This window comes from Anser cygnoides, chromosome 2 (assembly GCF_040182565.1).
Source record: "Anser cygnoides isolate HZ-2024a breed goose chromosome 2, Taihu_goose_T2T_genome, whole genome shotgun sequence".
In the NCBI taxonomy this organism is placed as follows: domain Eukaryota; kingdom Metazoa; phylum Chordata; class Aves; order Anseriformes; family Anatidae; genus Anser; species Anser cygnoides.
Window position 1 is genome coordinate 86726283 of NC_089874.1, and position 15556 is coordinate 86741838.

Genomic DNA, 15556 nt, shown 5'->3' on the forward strand with positions numbered 1-15556 from the left:
ACTAAAGATTAGACTATTTAAGGAATTAATTGTGGGTTTTTTTTCAGCCTTCAAATAATAGTTTTCTTCTTCTCAGTGCTTCTGTTTTGTTTTTTAATCTTGAAGGGAGGAAAATAAAACACTTCAGAACCATGATCATAACAATCCTGTGTCTACTCTCATGCTAAATGCATCATCTGTAATTAACAGCTTAACTGTAGATGTAATAATGAGTTGTCTTTGCACTTCTACGTAGACCTGTCTTGAACTGGCTCAATGCCTTGTACCCTCCCAAGGGCAAAATGGTGTTGCTGTTTGGGGTGGGCTGGCCAAGGAGGGGGATGATTCTGTTTGCAGATGATGCACGAGAGGTGCATGTAGGCTTGGTGCACATCACTGCGTCGATTTCAAGAAACCCAGAGTGGTGGGGTGAAGGGATGGTGCCTGGTGAAAGCAGGGTTTAGGCAAGCGCAGTTTGGGGTGAGCAGTGCCTTCCTGACAGCTTTAGGTTTAGGGAAGCAACTTCTGAGTGTGATGAGCCTCCTTGAACATGAGAATGCTAACGGCCCCGGTAATCCAGTGTTCATTACTTCCTGGTAGTATATTGATTTGTGCTTTTCCATTCTGACCTTGTTGCTTTTCTGGACCTCTGTGGGCTGTAGACTGTACGAATGCAAGTTGTTTTGAAGCAAACAGTGCAGATCCGCTCACAGCCTCAGGCAGTAAAGGATGTAGCCATTTGCTGCTAACCCAGGTGCAGGCAGGAGGCATGTTATACCTGTCCCTTTCTCAGTAGCATCAATTCTCCAAGTTCACAGTCTTGGTTTTGATCGATTATTCTAACCATCTTTCCAATGCCCTCTATAGTAGCAACAAGACATGGCAGAGACTGTAGGTGGGATGCAGCTGTCTGAAATCCATCTCACACACACTTTTTTCTTTAATAATACAAAAAACAACAAGTCTTTTGTTGATTTCAACTGTAATTGCACGTTAGCTTTTCAGAAAGTTATCTATCTGATCTTTATCGGATGTGATTCAGCACCGGCAACAGACACAACTGTCTCCTCTCTCCCGATGGCTGTTGGTTAGTCATTTTAATATTTAAATAAAATGCACAATAAAATCTGTTGCTCCGAAGTTTAGACTTGAATAAATTAATGTGTAAGAATTGACAGAGCAATAGAAAAGGCATTTTAATTGAAAGCAGAACTAGCTATTCTGGCTTTAGAAATAACAAGTTAATAGAAATGTTAAAAATGAACGTGATGTTATATCTTCTTATAAATTGCTTTTAACAAAATTTATTAACAAATTATTAAAATTAAAACAAATTAAAATTTTTAAACAAAATTTTAACAAAATAACTTTCAAGGGTGCTAATATTTTGTGTTTAAGCATTGATGTCTGATTATTTGAAAATGGTGTATTAAAATTGCTTAATGAGCCCTGTAGAAAAGTATCAGTTTCTGCCTGAAACTAATTGTGTTTAAGGGACTTGTTTTAAAAAGTACTTATTTACTTAGAGTAGTTTTATTTTACCATTCTCTGTGAATTAACAAATGTTTAACACAAAAATTACTCAAAGACATGTGCACAGTAAGTCGTATCAACTTTGAAGCTGCTAAGCAGTATGTTTAAGGAAAAATCTACAAGTTTGTGCAACAAGATGAAATGTACCCGTTTCATTAACAGTCTTGTAATACAAAGAGAAGAATACAGGAATGGCTCATGTTCTGATAGCCTTAATATTGGAGATTTGAGAGCGTTTCCAAAATGAAAGTATTTTAATTATCTGTTGAAATCTTTGTCTTCCTGAAATGTAATAGGGAGAATGTGCAAGTTATGTCGGTTTTCCTTTACTGTTTGTCCTGTCTTCCTTGTCTTGTTTGCTTGAAATGTAATGCGATCTGGGCAGGAAGTGTCTCTGGTTATACATATGTTTACTGTTTAGTACAACAGTGTTCTTGTCCTAGTAGTATGTGCAGTATGCAAATAAATTACTGTGGTGGTTTTTAAAATAGACTAGCATTTAGCACTCGCGGATTCAGGACTGTTGGTAGAGTATGGAAGAGGCTGAAATCAGCTCACCTCGCCAGAGCATAAACATAGCGTAATGTTTGACAGCGTGTTAATATTTGGGTTATACTGCCACAAAAATCAATGGGGAAAAAAAATCTTTCAGTTCACTGTAAGCGAGATTATAAGGAAATCTATTGCTTCAAAGAGATTGTTAATTTTTAAATGGACAAAAGTCATACCTGTAAAAGGAGGTATAATTATTCTGCAGCAAGCCTGGTTTGCTGATGCACTGTCGAACTTCTGAAACATTGCCTTCATTTTTTCCCCTGTATATTTTCCCTAAATACAGATTGAACCAAGTACACAGTGAAAGCAGCTCATGCATAAATTTGGGCGTTACGATAATAGGCTGTATTTTAGGCCACTCTGAGGGTTGCTAGACTTTGGCAGAGCTTTTCTGAGTATCAGTCACAAAGGTGCAAGGGTTAAAGAGCATTTGAAAATGTGGACCAGGGAAAATTTAATTCAAGAGTAATGTCAACTTCCTGGATAATTGCAGTCGTTCTAGGTAAAATATGTTGTTCAGGTTCTTGGCAGGCTTTCCAGTAAGGGCAACAACAGAATTAGTTGCAGTAGTGTGCTAATGGCAACTCAGTCCGAAAAATGTTTGAAGGGAAAAATATGCAAATAAGATATTCCACTTAAAACATGCATGTATGTGGAAAACTTTGGAATAAATCCTGAATATGGCACATGCTTATTAGAAAGAAGGAATTGGAAGAAATTATTCTTTTCCTGCAGACAATTTGTATTAAGGTTTAAATAATTTTATGTATCCTTCTCATTTCTATCCTATGTTGATGTCATATATCACTTTATATCTTTGCTTTGCGTTTTAGAAATATTTAGTGTTTGTTTATGCAGCAAAACCGCTGTTGTTACAATGAATGTGGTAGAGATTTTCAGCAGGCATGCCTACATAACTTGTCTGTGGGCAGCACAAGATGAGCTGGAAGAAGCCTGCGTCCAGGATTTTAATCTCATAGGATTATCAGAAAGGGATGTGGTAGTTGTATCTCTGGTTGCTTTTCTAAATATTTAAATAGCATGCTACCATGTTGTGGTGTAGACCCAACTTTGTCAGGTGTTGCTTGCGTAGTTTCCTACTTCTTGCCTTCGAAATGTGTAATGTTTGTATGCCTTCCCCATGACTATCCTTGGGAATCTTGAAAACTGACCATGGAACTGAAGTACCTATGTTCCTAAAGTGTCACTTGCATCGTTTTGCCAAAACTAATCACAGCTAGCAATATACAAGTCTCTTTTTTAACATCATGATAGGAAATACTATTTGTCAACTATTTCTAGTAGTTGAAAAATAAAATATTTTAATGCAGTTCCAGTTGATCTTGTTATTAGAGGGAGGGGAAAAAAAGGCGTTGTATCCTTGCAATATTTTTTCCAGATGGCGTGTTGAGTTTATTCATCCTCAGAGGATTTAAGTTGTAGAGTCTTAGAAATACGACTTTTTTAAACAGTTGAGGACAGAATGCTGATAAGGCTCAACCGTTTTATTGTACTTCCAGTGAATCAGCAAAAAGATCAGCCTTCATACAACTGCATCTGCTCATTAGCTTTTATTTCATTTGTAGATCTTGAGATACGGACATAAAGCTCGAAGCTAGATCTGACTCTTTCTCTTCTCCCCCATTCCTGATTCTTCTGTGGTTGCCTTTGGACTGAAGCATTCATGGATTAGGAACAGCTCCTCCTGCCCATATATCTGTGTAGGACTTTTTTAGCGGCCTTTCATGATACCTCTCTCTCTCCAATATCCATAGTTCCCTTGAAAAAAAATGAGGTTTTGGAGTAGATACAGGCAGCTGGATGATGCGACGAAAGCAACTGGAGCTACTGCTGCCATTGTATGCTGTTTCTTTGTATGCTGAAAACTTTTTCTGGGGGAAAAGGGGGGTGTTGTTTATAAAAATTTTACTTGAAGGTAGCAATTAAAGTCAGATTCTGCATCTGCCACTTTTTTTCCCCTACCTCCTAAATGTCTCTTAAATGTCTCTTGCAGCTGGGTCTCGGGCATCTTACAGCAGCCAGCACAGCCACCTTGGCTCCGAGTTAAGGGCACTACAGTCTCCAGAACATCATATAGATCCTATTTACGAAGACAGAGTTTATCAGAAGCCCCCTATGAGGAGTCTAAGCCAGAGTCAGGGGGACCCTCTGCAACCAGCACACACAGGCACATATCGCACTAGTACAGGTAGGTGAATGTAACTTGCATGATTGTCTTTTTACGAGTTCTGTCTTACTCTTTAGTACTCTTTCTTCTCTTTCTGATGTGCTAAACAACACGCATTGTGTGCATGCCACTCAAACAAAATACTTTACACAGATGCAGCTATCAACAGAACCCTAAAGGCATGCACAAAATGTAGAAATGTTTAATGCTGTGCTATGTATACAGTAAGTTAAGCTAATCTAGGGAGGGAGCTTACTTACAAGGAGAGTGTTTTTATTAATCTTGTGTACTGTCTTCAAGAGAAATCTATTATCTCTGAAGAAATTGCTAGGATTTTTTTTTGCTTGCAAAGATATTTTGTGTATATATTGTAAAGGGACTGTGAATTTCCTTACTCATGAAACTGAAGGATTGTTTATTTGGCTTTGAGATGAATAATATGTAAATGTTCTTCCTTTCTCCTACAAAGGTACTCCTAGGTATAGGTATAGACACAAACTTGAACTATGTCACAGAGAAGAGCTGTTAGCATCACTCAATTTATCTGTAAATAGTAATGATTGTCCATGAAGTGCATTGGTGTACAAGTCCTGCTCACAGAATGTCCTCTCAACCAAGTGAAGTGCAGCTGTATGTTGGAACCCGTAAATAGATCACAAATCAACAGGGATATTTCTGGTATTTAATGCACAAAATAATTAGAGTATATAAATTCAACAGCCAAAATAGCCTAAAGCAGATGTGGAAAGAACTTGCCTTAGGAATTGCAAGTATTTCTGGTGTCTTATCTTTGCTGCATTGATCAAATAGGGAAGATTCTGTCCGTTCTCAAATTACTCTTGTTTTCATCAAAAGAAGGTTACATGTACTTTTTGGAGCAAGAGAGTTTGCTTTGTTATAAAACTTATTTTTCTTTTTAAAATCTTTTTTCCAAAGGAAGAGCTGGTAGTTTTGCATGGCTGAAATTTCTACTGCTTTATGAAAGTTTTGAGTGTTGAGCGTATAAGTGAAAATACTTAAAAATTCTGAGTGACTTCTTTTTTAGTTAAATACCTGTAACAACTTCATACTTTTTGAAGAATGCCACGTCCTTCCAGTGGAAGAAACTAACGTAGTATATGTTCTGCATAGTCATATTTGTATGTTTCTATGAGGAAAGGTGACTGTTCTTTGCATGACTGGGATAAGACATCTGTCTAAATCACTGAGCAGCAGAGGCAGTGATAGTGAGTGAAGCAATGTTTATACTGAGCTTTGATCCTGGCATTCCACATGTGGCCTTTTATTTCTTATACTAAGCAGTCTTTCCCAATCATGCCCTGAAGAGGGTTTCTTGTTTTGCTTGCAAAAGCAAAGCAGAAGCCTGAAGTAGTAGCAGGCTGTCTTGTGGCTGTTATCTTCAGAACACCTGCCTATGTAAGGAAACCCTATGAACATAAATAACAAGTATAGGGTGTGCAACTGGCACACAGGACATTGTGGGTAATACGTGAAGATGGATTTTCAGAAGGAAAGAGGAAGAGCTGCACAAAGATGCTGATTTGGATAGCAGAAATGGGTCCTGTGAAGGTGAATTTTGTTTTGTTGTCTTTGGGATACAGACTTGAACATTACTCCAGGCTCGTTCTGACAGACCGCTCCATCCAGCTCTGCATTGAACTGACCCTCCCTCGCTTTTCCCCTCTGCCCCTATCATCAGGGCATCAAAGAAAGCTAGATACATGCCAAGCCATACAGTGTGTTGCTTGGTGTAGATGGATGCTGTCAGCCTTTTTGTGCAACCAGCCTGAAGAGCAGTCAATGCTCAGAGGGAATCTTGGACTCCTTCTCCTTGAGCTCTCAGTCTCCTTCTGCCTCTACCACAAGTGCCCATAGGAACATACTCCTTCTGCTTCATGCAGAAAAGAGAATGTAAACTTAGTTGAAAGACTTTGGATGAAGTCTGATTTTTTTTTTCCTCTTCAGCTGACATTACACATCAGAAACAAATTATGCTAATTATACTTGGAAGCCATCTATTTATGCTTTTTTTTTTGAAAAGAGAGAGCTCCTACTGAATTTGAAGCTTTCACATTTCTGACTCAGAATGGAAATGCTTTTTCTTTCTTTTTTTTTAAAAACAGACATCACCTCTCTGTTGTGAGCTCTGAAGTAGTTACTACATTCAGGAATGTTTACACAACTAAGGATAAAGCCTACTCAGTTTCTCATCCTCTAGGTGAAGCAACAATCAGTGAACAGAACTCTAAGATTTCTCTATGGGGTATACTAAATTCACTTTGTGCTATTTACTCACTGTATTTTTGTTCATGCATGTACTTTTGTATTTTTCATGTATTTCACTAATGAATGAAATGCATAACCAGAGTTCTGCAATAAAGGCTAAGTATTGCAGGAGGTACAAAATAATAGGACCTTGCAGAACATCGTCCTTTCCAGCATAACTTCAGATGGGGGCAGAATGACTTCTTCATCACTTTGAAGCTTAAATTATGACTGGGTGTATTCCTGTCATGCTGTCTCAGCTAAAAATAATCCTTCAAACTTAACAGCAGTAGCTGCATAGGCTTCTTTGGTTCATAGCTTTTACTAAACAGTCACTTCTGGTCTTCAAAGGGTAGCGCCTTCTCTCTTATAAAACGTAGCAGCCTGAACTTCTGCACTTAAACTAGCAATAAATGTGAAATCCTGCTTTCAAAATGTGAATCCACAAAAGATGTAATTGGAGGGACTACTCAGACACATGTAAATATCAAAATAATTTACTTACTGAATAGCAACTTATAACTTGTATTTGCAACTCAGCCTAATAACACTAATAATTTTTGTCCAGACAGGTGTGTCACTTATTTTCCTTACAAATCTAAAGACCTTGCTTTACTCATTTAAACCATGAGCTAACAAGAGTAGAGACAAGCTTATTTGATGGGATGTTTACATGAGCACCGCTGGAACTTGAAGAGTGCTATTATTAATAGATAGATTTCCTTACAGTCAGAATGGGTCACAGAATAGGCATTCTTTTGCAAGTTTGCTTAGTTTGTCAAATTAGAGGTTAGGACTAGGGATTTAGTCTTATTTAACTCAATTATTGGCATTTAACTCATGTTAAACACGAAACAAGTCTAAGCTTGTAAAATCTTGCTGTCTTGCAAGTCTGGGATTTCTGTAGTTTCCTTGAAGAGAAAGCAATTTTCCTCAGGTTCTGGACTGTTGGTGTTGACCTACAGTACAGGAACACGGCTACAACAGCAGTAGTATTCATGAGATCAGTTGCCATCAACCTTTGGAAGCTGACAAAACTGTGTCTGCAACTTCCTAGAGATACTTGCCTCTTTCATCAAGGGTCCAATGAAAACAAGCCCTCTACTGTAAAAGGATGTGATTTCTGGATAAAATTATTAAAAGCTTTGGAAGAGAGGGGTTCCCAGTATACTGCGAGGGATTGGTTGTAAATGGGGGGTCTGTGCTTACTCTGGACCTTCCACAACTTGGGCTTGGAGCTTTATCAGTTGAAAAAAGTGATTCTTGTTAAAAGCAAGACAGGCACTGGTGAGCTGTGGATATGTAGAGCTAAAAACTTGCGGAGTGCTCATGCTCTAAAGAGTGTTTCTTGGTTTTTGAGGCTGTAAGTGAGTATCTTTGTCCTCAACCCCACTTAAGTGGGAAGAATGAACCAGCAATTACACTGGAGGAATGAACCTGTCCTCCTCAGCCCTGTGAAGGATATGCATCTCCCTGGTTCCCAGGAACCTCGACACCCTTAAAGAAAACTGAAGCATTGTCTCAGGGTGCGCAGACTCTCTGCCCCTGGCCCCTGAAGGTCACCGTGGGGAATGCCTGGTGGCACAGCTCTCATCATGGGAAATCCAGCAGCTTTGTATGGTCGTGCAGTCAGTTGATGTTAGAATTGAGTGCTGGGTGATCAGACCGGTACACGTACCTCTTGAAAAAGACAGGGTGTGTAAGGCGTTTGGAGCACCATTCTGTGCTTTCCAGGGAGGTGGGAGGAAATTGTGGGAGGAGAGAGAGTAGGCTCTGTGGTTGAACAGGTGCAGCATAGCTGAAGTTAAAAAGGAGACAGCAAAACAAAACATCTGTTGCAAATGAAGTCAAACAGTGGAAGGATAAGCTGTCAAAATTCGCATTGCCTTTGAACAGTGGCTTGGCACAGGACGTGAAGGATTTACCGCGTGTGGTTTATCTGTCAGGGAGCGCGTGTGCGGCAGGGACACTCCTGCAGCACTTCTTGCTGCTGCTTCTGAAGCTGCCTGACATCCATCCCTGTGTGCTCAGGCAGCTGCTAGGCTGCCCTACAGCTTCTCCTCTGGCCTCTTCTCCTTCAGATCAGGTCTCCCCGAGCTTGTTCAAGTCGGATCTCAGTGCCTCCACCAGCCTGAAGCTGTCTTTTGTTAAAAGCTGTGGCGCCACAAGCTGTGCTGCCTCCTGGGTGCCGTGGTGGAGGATGCTGATCAAAGAGAAGAGGCTTGTGGAATTTGTGATAGCAAGTGCAAAACAGAAACAGGGCTCCTTGTCAGCTGGGTTTCTGTGCAGAGGGAGGCTGCAGTCAGGAGAGCACTGTGGTGTTGATGTGGCGAGTTGGAGGGGGTGCTTTTCGGAGGGAAGAGTTACCCGTGGTAGGCTGGTCCTGTGTCTGCCGAGAGCGTGTCACACTTCAGCAGCGGTGACTGGGCAAGATGTGCTTATTGCAGGAGCTTTCAGGGGTTTGTTTACTTTCAGTGGTCAGCACATAAGGGGCACATGCAGCACAGAGCCGCTTTCCTAGCTAACGTTATCTTTTGTCCGTAGAACTATTGCTTTAGTGGGGTAGGGGCAGTGTTTGCTCTTGGAGTCCAGTCTGCTCCTCTGGTGACCTGGGGACCTTCCTGAGTGAAGTGGGGCACAGACACGTGCCGGGGATCAGACATGCTGCTGGAGGGACAGCAAGAGGATCCATGCTGGTGCCCGCTGCTTCATACCTGGCTTTTGCTGTCCTGGAGGTCAGGCAGTAGCTGGGGGAAGGATTTACAAGCACGATTGGTGTTCCCTTTCTTGTCACTGAGCTGGTGGCTTTCTTGCAGCATGGCTGGGCTCTTTTTCCTTTCTCCCTCCGTGTTCCATCTTACGAAGTATCTGTGGCGAAGATCAGGTCTATTCAGGACCCAAAGGAAAGGCAGGAGAGGGAGAAGCAAAACCCCTTTTTTGCTGCCCTAGACAGGAACAGGCTTTCCAAAACTGATTGTACTGTCTGTTTTTGTGAGAGTACAGCTCATTTTGTTGCTCGTGAGTGTTCAAATGGCCCAGAGCTCCTCTCCTTATTTGAGTTGCGCAAGCAGAGCGAGGCCATACATCCCCCACTCTTCGGTGTCTGATTGCCTCCCAGGTGCATGGCTCCCACCCACCTCCTGCTCTTGCTGCGGGGTCCATGTGCCATTTGCCTCAAGCCCTTGGAGTTTGTCTTCCTGTACAAAATGTTGCTGCAGTACCGATCCATCAGACTTTTTAAAATACCACTTGCTGTATGTTTCTTTTACATATTTTTTTTTAATGCTGGTATAGCTTAGGCTTTCTGCAATTCCCAAAATTTAGCTGTTTTCTCTTAGCTCCTTTATCCCTTTCAGAAGGAGCACAGTTCTACAAAGGATGTACCACTTGGCCTAAATTATATCAATTTCACAAGACTGTAAATATTTATCTTCATATGTAATAAAGTATAGGATATATTTGATATTTTTAGCAATCAGCATTATTTCAAGGTGAAAATTCTTTCTAAAATTGCAAAGCAATTTTCTGTTATTTGGAAAATTGTCCATGTGAAGAAAGTTGATGTCTGTATCCTGTAAAACAATGATTTACTCATCTTTTAAGAACAATTAAGCCTACTTTATAGTAATCTTGTGGCATCACAAAGTGATAGCAATTTTTACGTTGTCATAGATAAACTGTCCTTTAATCGTTTTAACCATAAGCTTCTAAAGTTTTTTTTATTGCTTTTGAAATAGTTTATACCAGTATTAAGATGATATCTAAAACAAATATAAGAATGTTGCTTAAACTTTGTTTTGTCTTTTTGCTGTGTCTTTTTGATAGCAATTTACAATACCTTATAGCAATCAGCCCTTTGGAAAATTGTTGGTTTTAGCCATTTAAAATCACTGAAGTCATATAGTATTTAAATGTGCTGAAAAAAGATCTGGGAAACTAGCACAGAATTCTAATGTTGAAATGGGACTATGTAAAAACGATGTTTTGGGAATCCAGTTTTATTGTTGTGATGAATTCCATATAGTGGGCTTGGTTCACAGAAAGTATTTCTACAGCTGCAAGGTCAGCACGTGTAGCATCAGTTCTGGGAATCGAACCTGGGACTTCAGCCTTCCACATCACCAGCGACAGGCTTCAGAGAGCCATTGATATCCCAGCCATCCCACAGCTATCTCATTCTTTTCCAGTTTGTGTTAGTATTGCTTCTCGTCATGGAACTGGAATTTAGATAACTAGTTGTATGACTCAATTCCATGGACTTCAGACTTGATGAGTAAAATGAATTTTTAGAGAATTAATAGGGAAATGATGTATTTTTTCTCTTACATGCAGTTAAGTGTCTTTAAAGTGTTACAATGAGCATCATGTTACATTGGTATAGTTTCACTTTGCTTTCAGAATAACATCTAGCTATTAACGAGAAGCTACCTGTTGCATGCTAGTTCCTGTACTACAAATATTTAATCTGGAAGTAGCAAGATAACTTTAGTTTCAAACACATTTTTCTTTATTTGGGGCTTAAAGTTGTCACTTTAGCCAAAAAGGAGCAGCGACATCAAAACCAGTTTTTACCCCATTTGGATTAAACCTTTTGTCTGTTATACTGCTTCTCAAATCTTTATTTTTTTTTCAGTCCTAAAGTACAATAGTTAGGTTATAAATAGCTTATAAATCACTTACTTCTGCTTAGATTGTGTTTTTGTGTGTGTTTTTTTTTTTTTCCTGGCTGTGGGGCAGGTTTGTTTGTTTGGTTTGGTTTGTCTTTTGTTTTGTCACAAGTTGATGTGATATTCAGTGGCATACTGTGATGCCACAGCTGCAGATTAATTGAGAATCATGCTGGTAAATCACACGGCATGGAGATCTGGCTATAGGACATAATGTTTTCAGGGAAATTAAAAAAGAAAAATTACTCCTACCACTGCATCTCTATTAGTTTGGTAATGTTGTGATAATAGACCTGCATTCCTAACTGACATCCACTTGATGACATTGGTTTGGGGGAGAGAATTATAGGAAACAGGTGGAGAACAAATCTTCAGTACAAAGTAAATTGAGCACAGAACACCACAGTGATCTGCATAGAGAAATAACAAATCACTTCAAAGCAATGGGAAGGCATAATCCCATTTCATTTGATAGATCCTGGTTGTCTGGTGTAGCCTGATCTGTGATTATATTCTTGTATGTTTGTTCTAAGGCTTCTCTTCTTCCAGGTACACTGTATGGTATCTTGTCTGAGAAAGGATTGTGTTTTTTTTTCATTCCTATTTACAATTTGGAAGGACAATAATGAAAGACGTTGCTTTGAATTTCAGTGGTCCCTGTAAAGCTGTGGACAAGAGCGGTGGGAGAGGGAGCAAAGTGACAGGAGATGAAAACTCTGCAGATCCACCTTTGTAATCTGTTAGCAATATCCCCCTTAGAGTGGAGAAACTTTCCTCTAAATAAGGTTCTTTAAAGTATGAAGCCCGTGGTTAAGTTCCATGGAGGAATATCATACCTATCTGAAGGTAGCCCAGATTTCACTGTTGCTCAGAATAGAAACTTGTCAAAATTGTTAGCATTCACAGCCTCCTTCCTCTGTCTCATAAACAGAGTACCTCCAGAGGTTTGTGGTATGCCCTACGTATTTTCTAATTTTTCTGTGCTCTTTTTTTCGATAGTGGGATGACTCAAAGTATGTCTAATGCATCTTAGACGTCCCTTAACTTTTGCCACCCATCGAGGTAGAAGTATGATTATAAATTTTTGGCCATGCTTTTGAGTCTCAGGGAAGTACATACCCTGTAAATCTCATCTGCCTCTATGGAGAAAATACAGTGACTACTCTCTGTCAGAAAGTGTGTATTAATCAACTGTTTACTCTATAGCTGCAGTTTCAGGTAGGTTAAAGCCTGGTCACACTAGACTTCAGTGATACAGGACTATATCTATTATCTTTTACTTACTTCATTGTTGTACAGGAGTAGAAGGCTGTCCTTTATGAAATAAGAAATGATTCAAACACATTTCATAAATCTCCTTGTAAATACTTGCTGAATGAAAACACAATGCTGTGCCTGAGGTAGCTACCCAGTAATGTCTTCAGGAGGGCTAATGCTTTTGTTAAAGCATCATTCTTTCTGCAGCATTGTATTTAAAGCCACTCTTAAAAATCACCAGCCCATTATAATTTTTAACTGAAGCTGTATTTTTATTATTATTTTTTAAGAGTACCTACTTTTATAGGTAATCTCTTCCTCTCATCATCGTTTCAGCATTGTGCATGTAGGGCTGGAGTTTTTACAAGTAGATAAAGGATTCAAAGATAGTTTTCACTCTAATGGGTCCATCAACTTTCGAACTATCATTTGCAGAACTTAGGTTAGTATTTTTAAGATATACAGATGTGTGGTCTGACACTGGAATACAACTATGACTAATTTATTAATAAAATAACTATATTCTTAAGTCAAAAACGTTAATTAAAATAGCTGAAGTTCATTACTCTGTCCTAAAGAATAACAACAAATAACCATTTTATAACTTGGGATTATAGCGTACTTATTAGGAAGATGTCAAAATCTGAAGGAGAAGACAGGTTTCCGCAACATGTGGAAATTTTTAATCTGTTGATGTGTTACTGTCTTTTTTTTTAACATTTTGTGATAATAATTGTGACTTTGGTCCGTGCCTTTGTTTTATGCTGGCTGGCTGGAAAAGAAACTTGTAACAGATTTCAAGAGAAGGTGAATTTGGAGTAGAAGTAGAAATTTAGTTGCTTGTCGACACTTAGTAGCATTGGTTGTCTTTTTTGCTTTGATCGGGTTTTATAATGGTTATGGTCATTATATTCCATGTGCACAAGGTGAAAGAAACCATGTTGTACTACAGAGGGCTAAAGTGATGGATATGTCTTCTGTTGTACCATTGCTCAGGGTTGAATTTTATCTCCAGTGAGAAAATGGGCGTGATGAATTTTAATATCTTCAAGTCTGAAAAGGCAGTTGCTTTCAAGGGCATCAGCAGTTGATACTTTCTCTTTTTAAATGCTCATGTGACAAATGAATTAAACTGCATATTCTCCCCAAATTGAGGGGGTGCAATTCAGAGAGATGAGAAGCGATCTGAGAAAAGATCTTGGCAGAATACCTTTAGCAGCCAAAGTTGGCATCTGATTATCATGTTTATGTGGACGCACCATTTTTTTTTTTTGTGCAGAGAAGCATGTTGAAGCATGCTAGAAATCTGAGAGTCTGAGAAGGCAAGCTGCATAAATTAGTGGAGATTAAAATCTGTCAGTCTTAAAATTCAGTCAGTTTCTGAAGGTGGAAAGGCATTTTTAATTTTTTTTATATTGAAAACTTGAGAAGGTCATGGCTTCTGCCTTTCTTGATTGTAAAAAGAAAAAAAAAAGGTTTTTAATCTGCATAAAATCTTGGTGTCCCCTCAGAAAACTACATGGATCTCAAAATGATACTTTAGCAATACACGCTTTTGAGATACAGATCGTATTATTGTGATGGGCATCCCATAACTTTGGAACCTGATGGTGAAAGATGATTGAAGGGAAGGATACATATTTTGAAAAAGTTGTGGGTATGGGGGCGTGAGGTGAGGCACAGCAGTGAAGCCTTGTAACAGACCTGTCTGAGAAGGAGGCTGCATTCAGGTTTTGACTTCATCAGGTTTCAATGAAGCCTTTAAAACATTGTTGCAAATAAAGTTTCATTATAACTCTTTCATTTTAGGCCCTGTATTTACTAAACTGAAATACAGATCACTAAGATACAAATTCTGTTAGTAATGTTGTTGCCTGAAGTATTTTTGTGCCTATTTCTTTTTTTTTTTTTTTTTTTTGTTTAGAGGTACAAATATTCTTTCAGATGTCTTTATTCATAAGGTATGTATTCATTGCCATTGCAAACCCTAATGGAAATGGGTGACTTCAGATTGATGCTTGCTGGTCACATACTTGAAGCCTTAAATAAAATGATTCCTAGTAAAGAAATGCCAAGTCTAAATTGGTGATCAAGAAAATTATTCCATATGCTAAGGGTAAAGCAATATCAGTGTGCATCTTCCCCCGGTAGAAGGGGGAAGATTAAAAGGGGGAAAAAATAAATTTGTATTTCAAAAGAAAAGTAAGCACAAAAGGGAAACTAAGACACAGTGTGAGAATGTTCAAACTGAAGTGGAACAGTATAGACAAAAGAAGCCTTCAAAGTGACCAGACACCAGTTGTTCTGTAAACAGAGGAGTAGCTCAGAAACAGAGAGCACGGTATTTTTTTCTGTAATACAGGAAGAATCAGTGGGAAGCATCAGTTTCTAAGCAAAGGAACTTTGAGCCTTGTAACAGTTAATGTCAGGTCTAAAAAGGCTTTGAGAAAATTAAAATGAAAGGATACATCAGTGCAGTATCAGAAACAGCGTAGCCAGCAGGAACAGGGAGGTGATCATCCACCTGTACTCAGCTCTGGTGAGGCCGCACCTCGAGTACTGTGTTCAGCTTTGGGCCCCTCGGTACGAGAAGGACATCAAGGCCCTGGAGCGTGTCCAGAGAAGGGCAACGAAGCTGGTGAAGGGCCTGGAACACAAGTCCTATGAGGAGCGGCTGAGGGAGCTGGGGTTTAGTCTGGAGAAGAGGAGGCTCAGGGGAGACCTTATTGCTCTCTACAACTACCTCGAAGGAGGTTGTAACGGCGTGGGGATCGGTCTCTTCTCCCAGGCAATACAACAAGAGGAAATTGCCTCGTATTGTACCAGGGGAGGTTAAGGTTGGATATTAGGAAACATTTCTTCACTGGAAAGGTTGTGAGGCATTGGAATGGGTTGCCCAGGGAAGCGGTTGAGTCACCATCCCTGGAGGCCTTCAAAAGACATGCAGGTGTGGTGCTCAGGGACGTGGTTTAGTGGTAGGCTTGGCAGTGCTAGGTTAAAGGTTGAACCAGATGATCTTAGAGGTCTTTTCCAACCTAAATGATTCTAGTAGCAACTTCAGTTCTTCAGTCTTCAATGATTATAGATTTTTTTGCATTGAAACAGAATTTAT

General features: G+C 39.4%; 1 protein-coding gene across 12 annotated transcripts in view; it reads left to right on the top strand.

The window, feature by feature from the left end:
- Positions 1 to 15556, top strand: part of CTNND2 (catenin delta 2) — a 648554-nt gene that overhangs the window by 388142 nt on the left and 244856 nt on the right. For all 12 annotated transcript variants that reach the window (XR_010829527.1, XM_066992559.1, XM_066992566.1 and 9 more), the window contains one exon: positions 4082 to 4276. Coding sequence is in view for 11 of the 12 variants with exons in the window: in XM_066992559.1 (XP_066848660.1) it covers positions 4082 to 4276 (195 nt within the window). In the remaining variant the exon portion in view is untranslated. The remainder of the gene's footprint in view (positions 1 to 4081; positions 4277 to 15556) is intronic.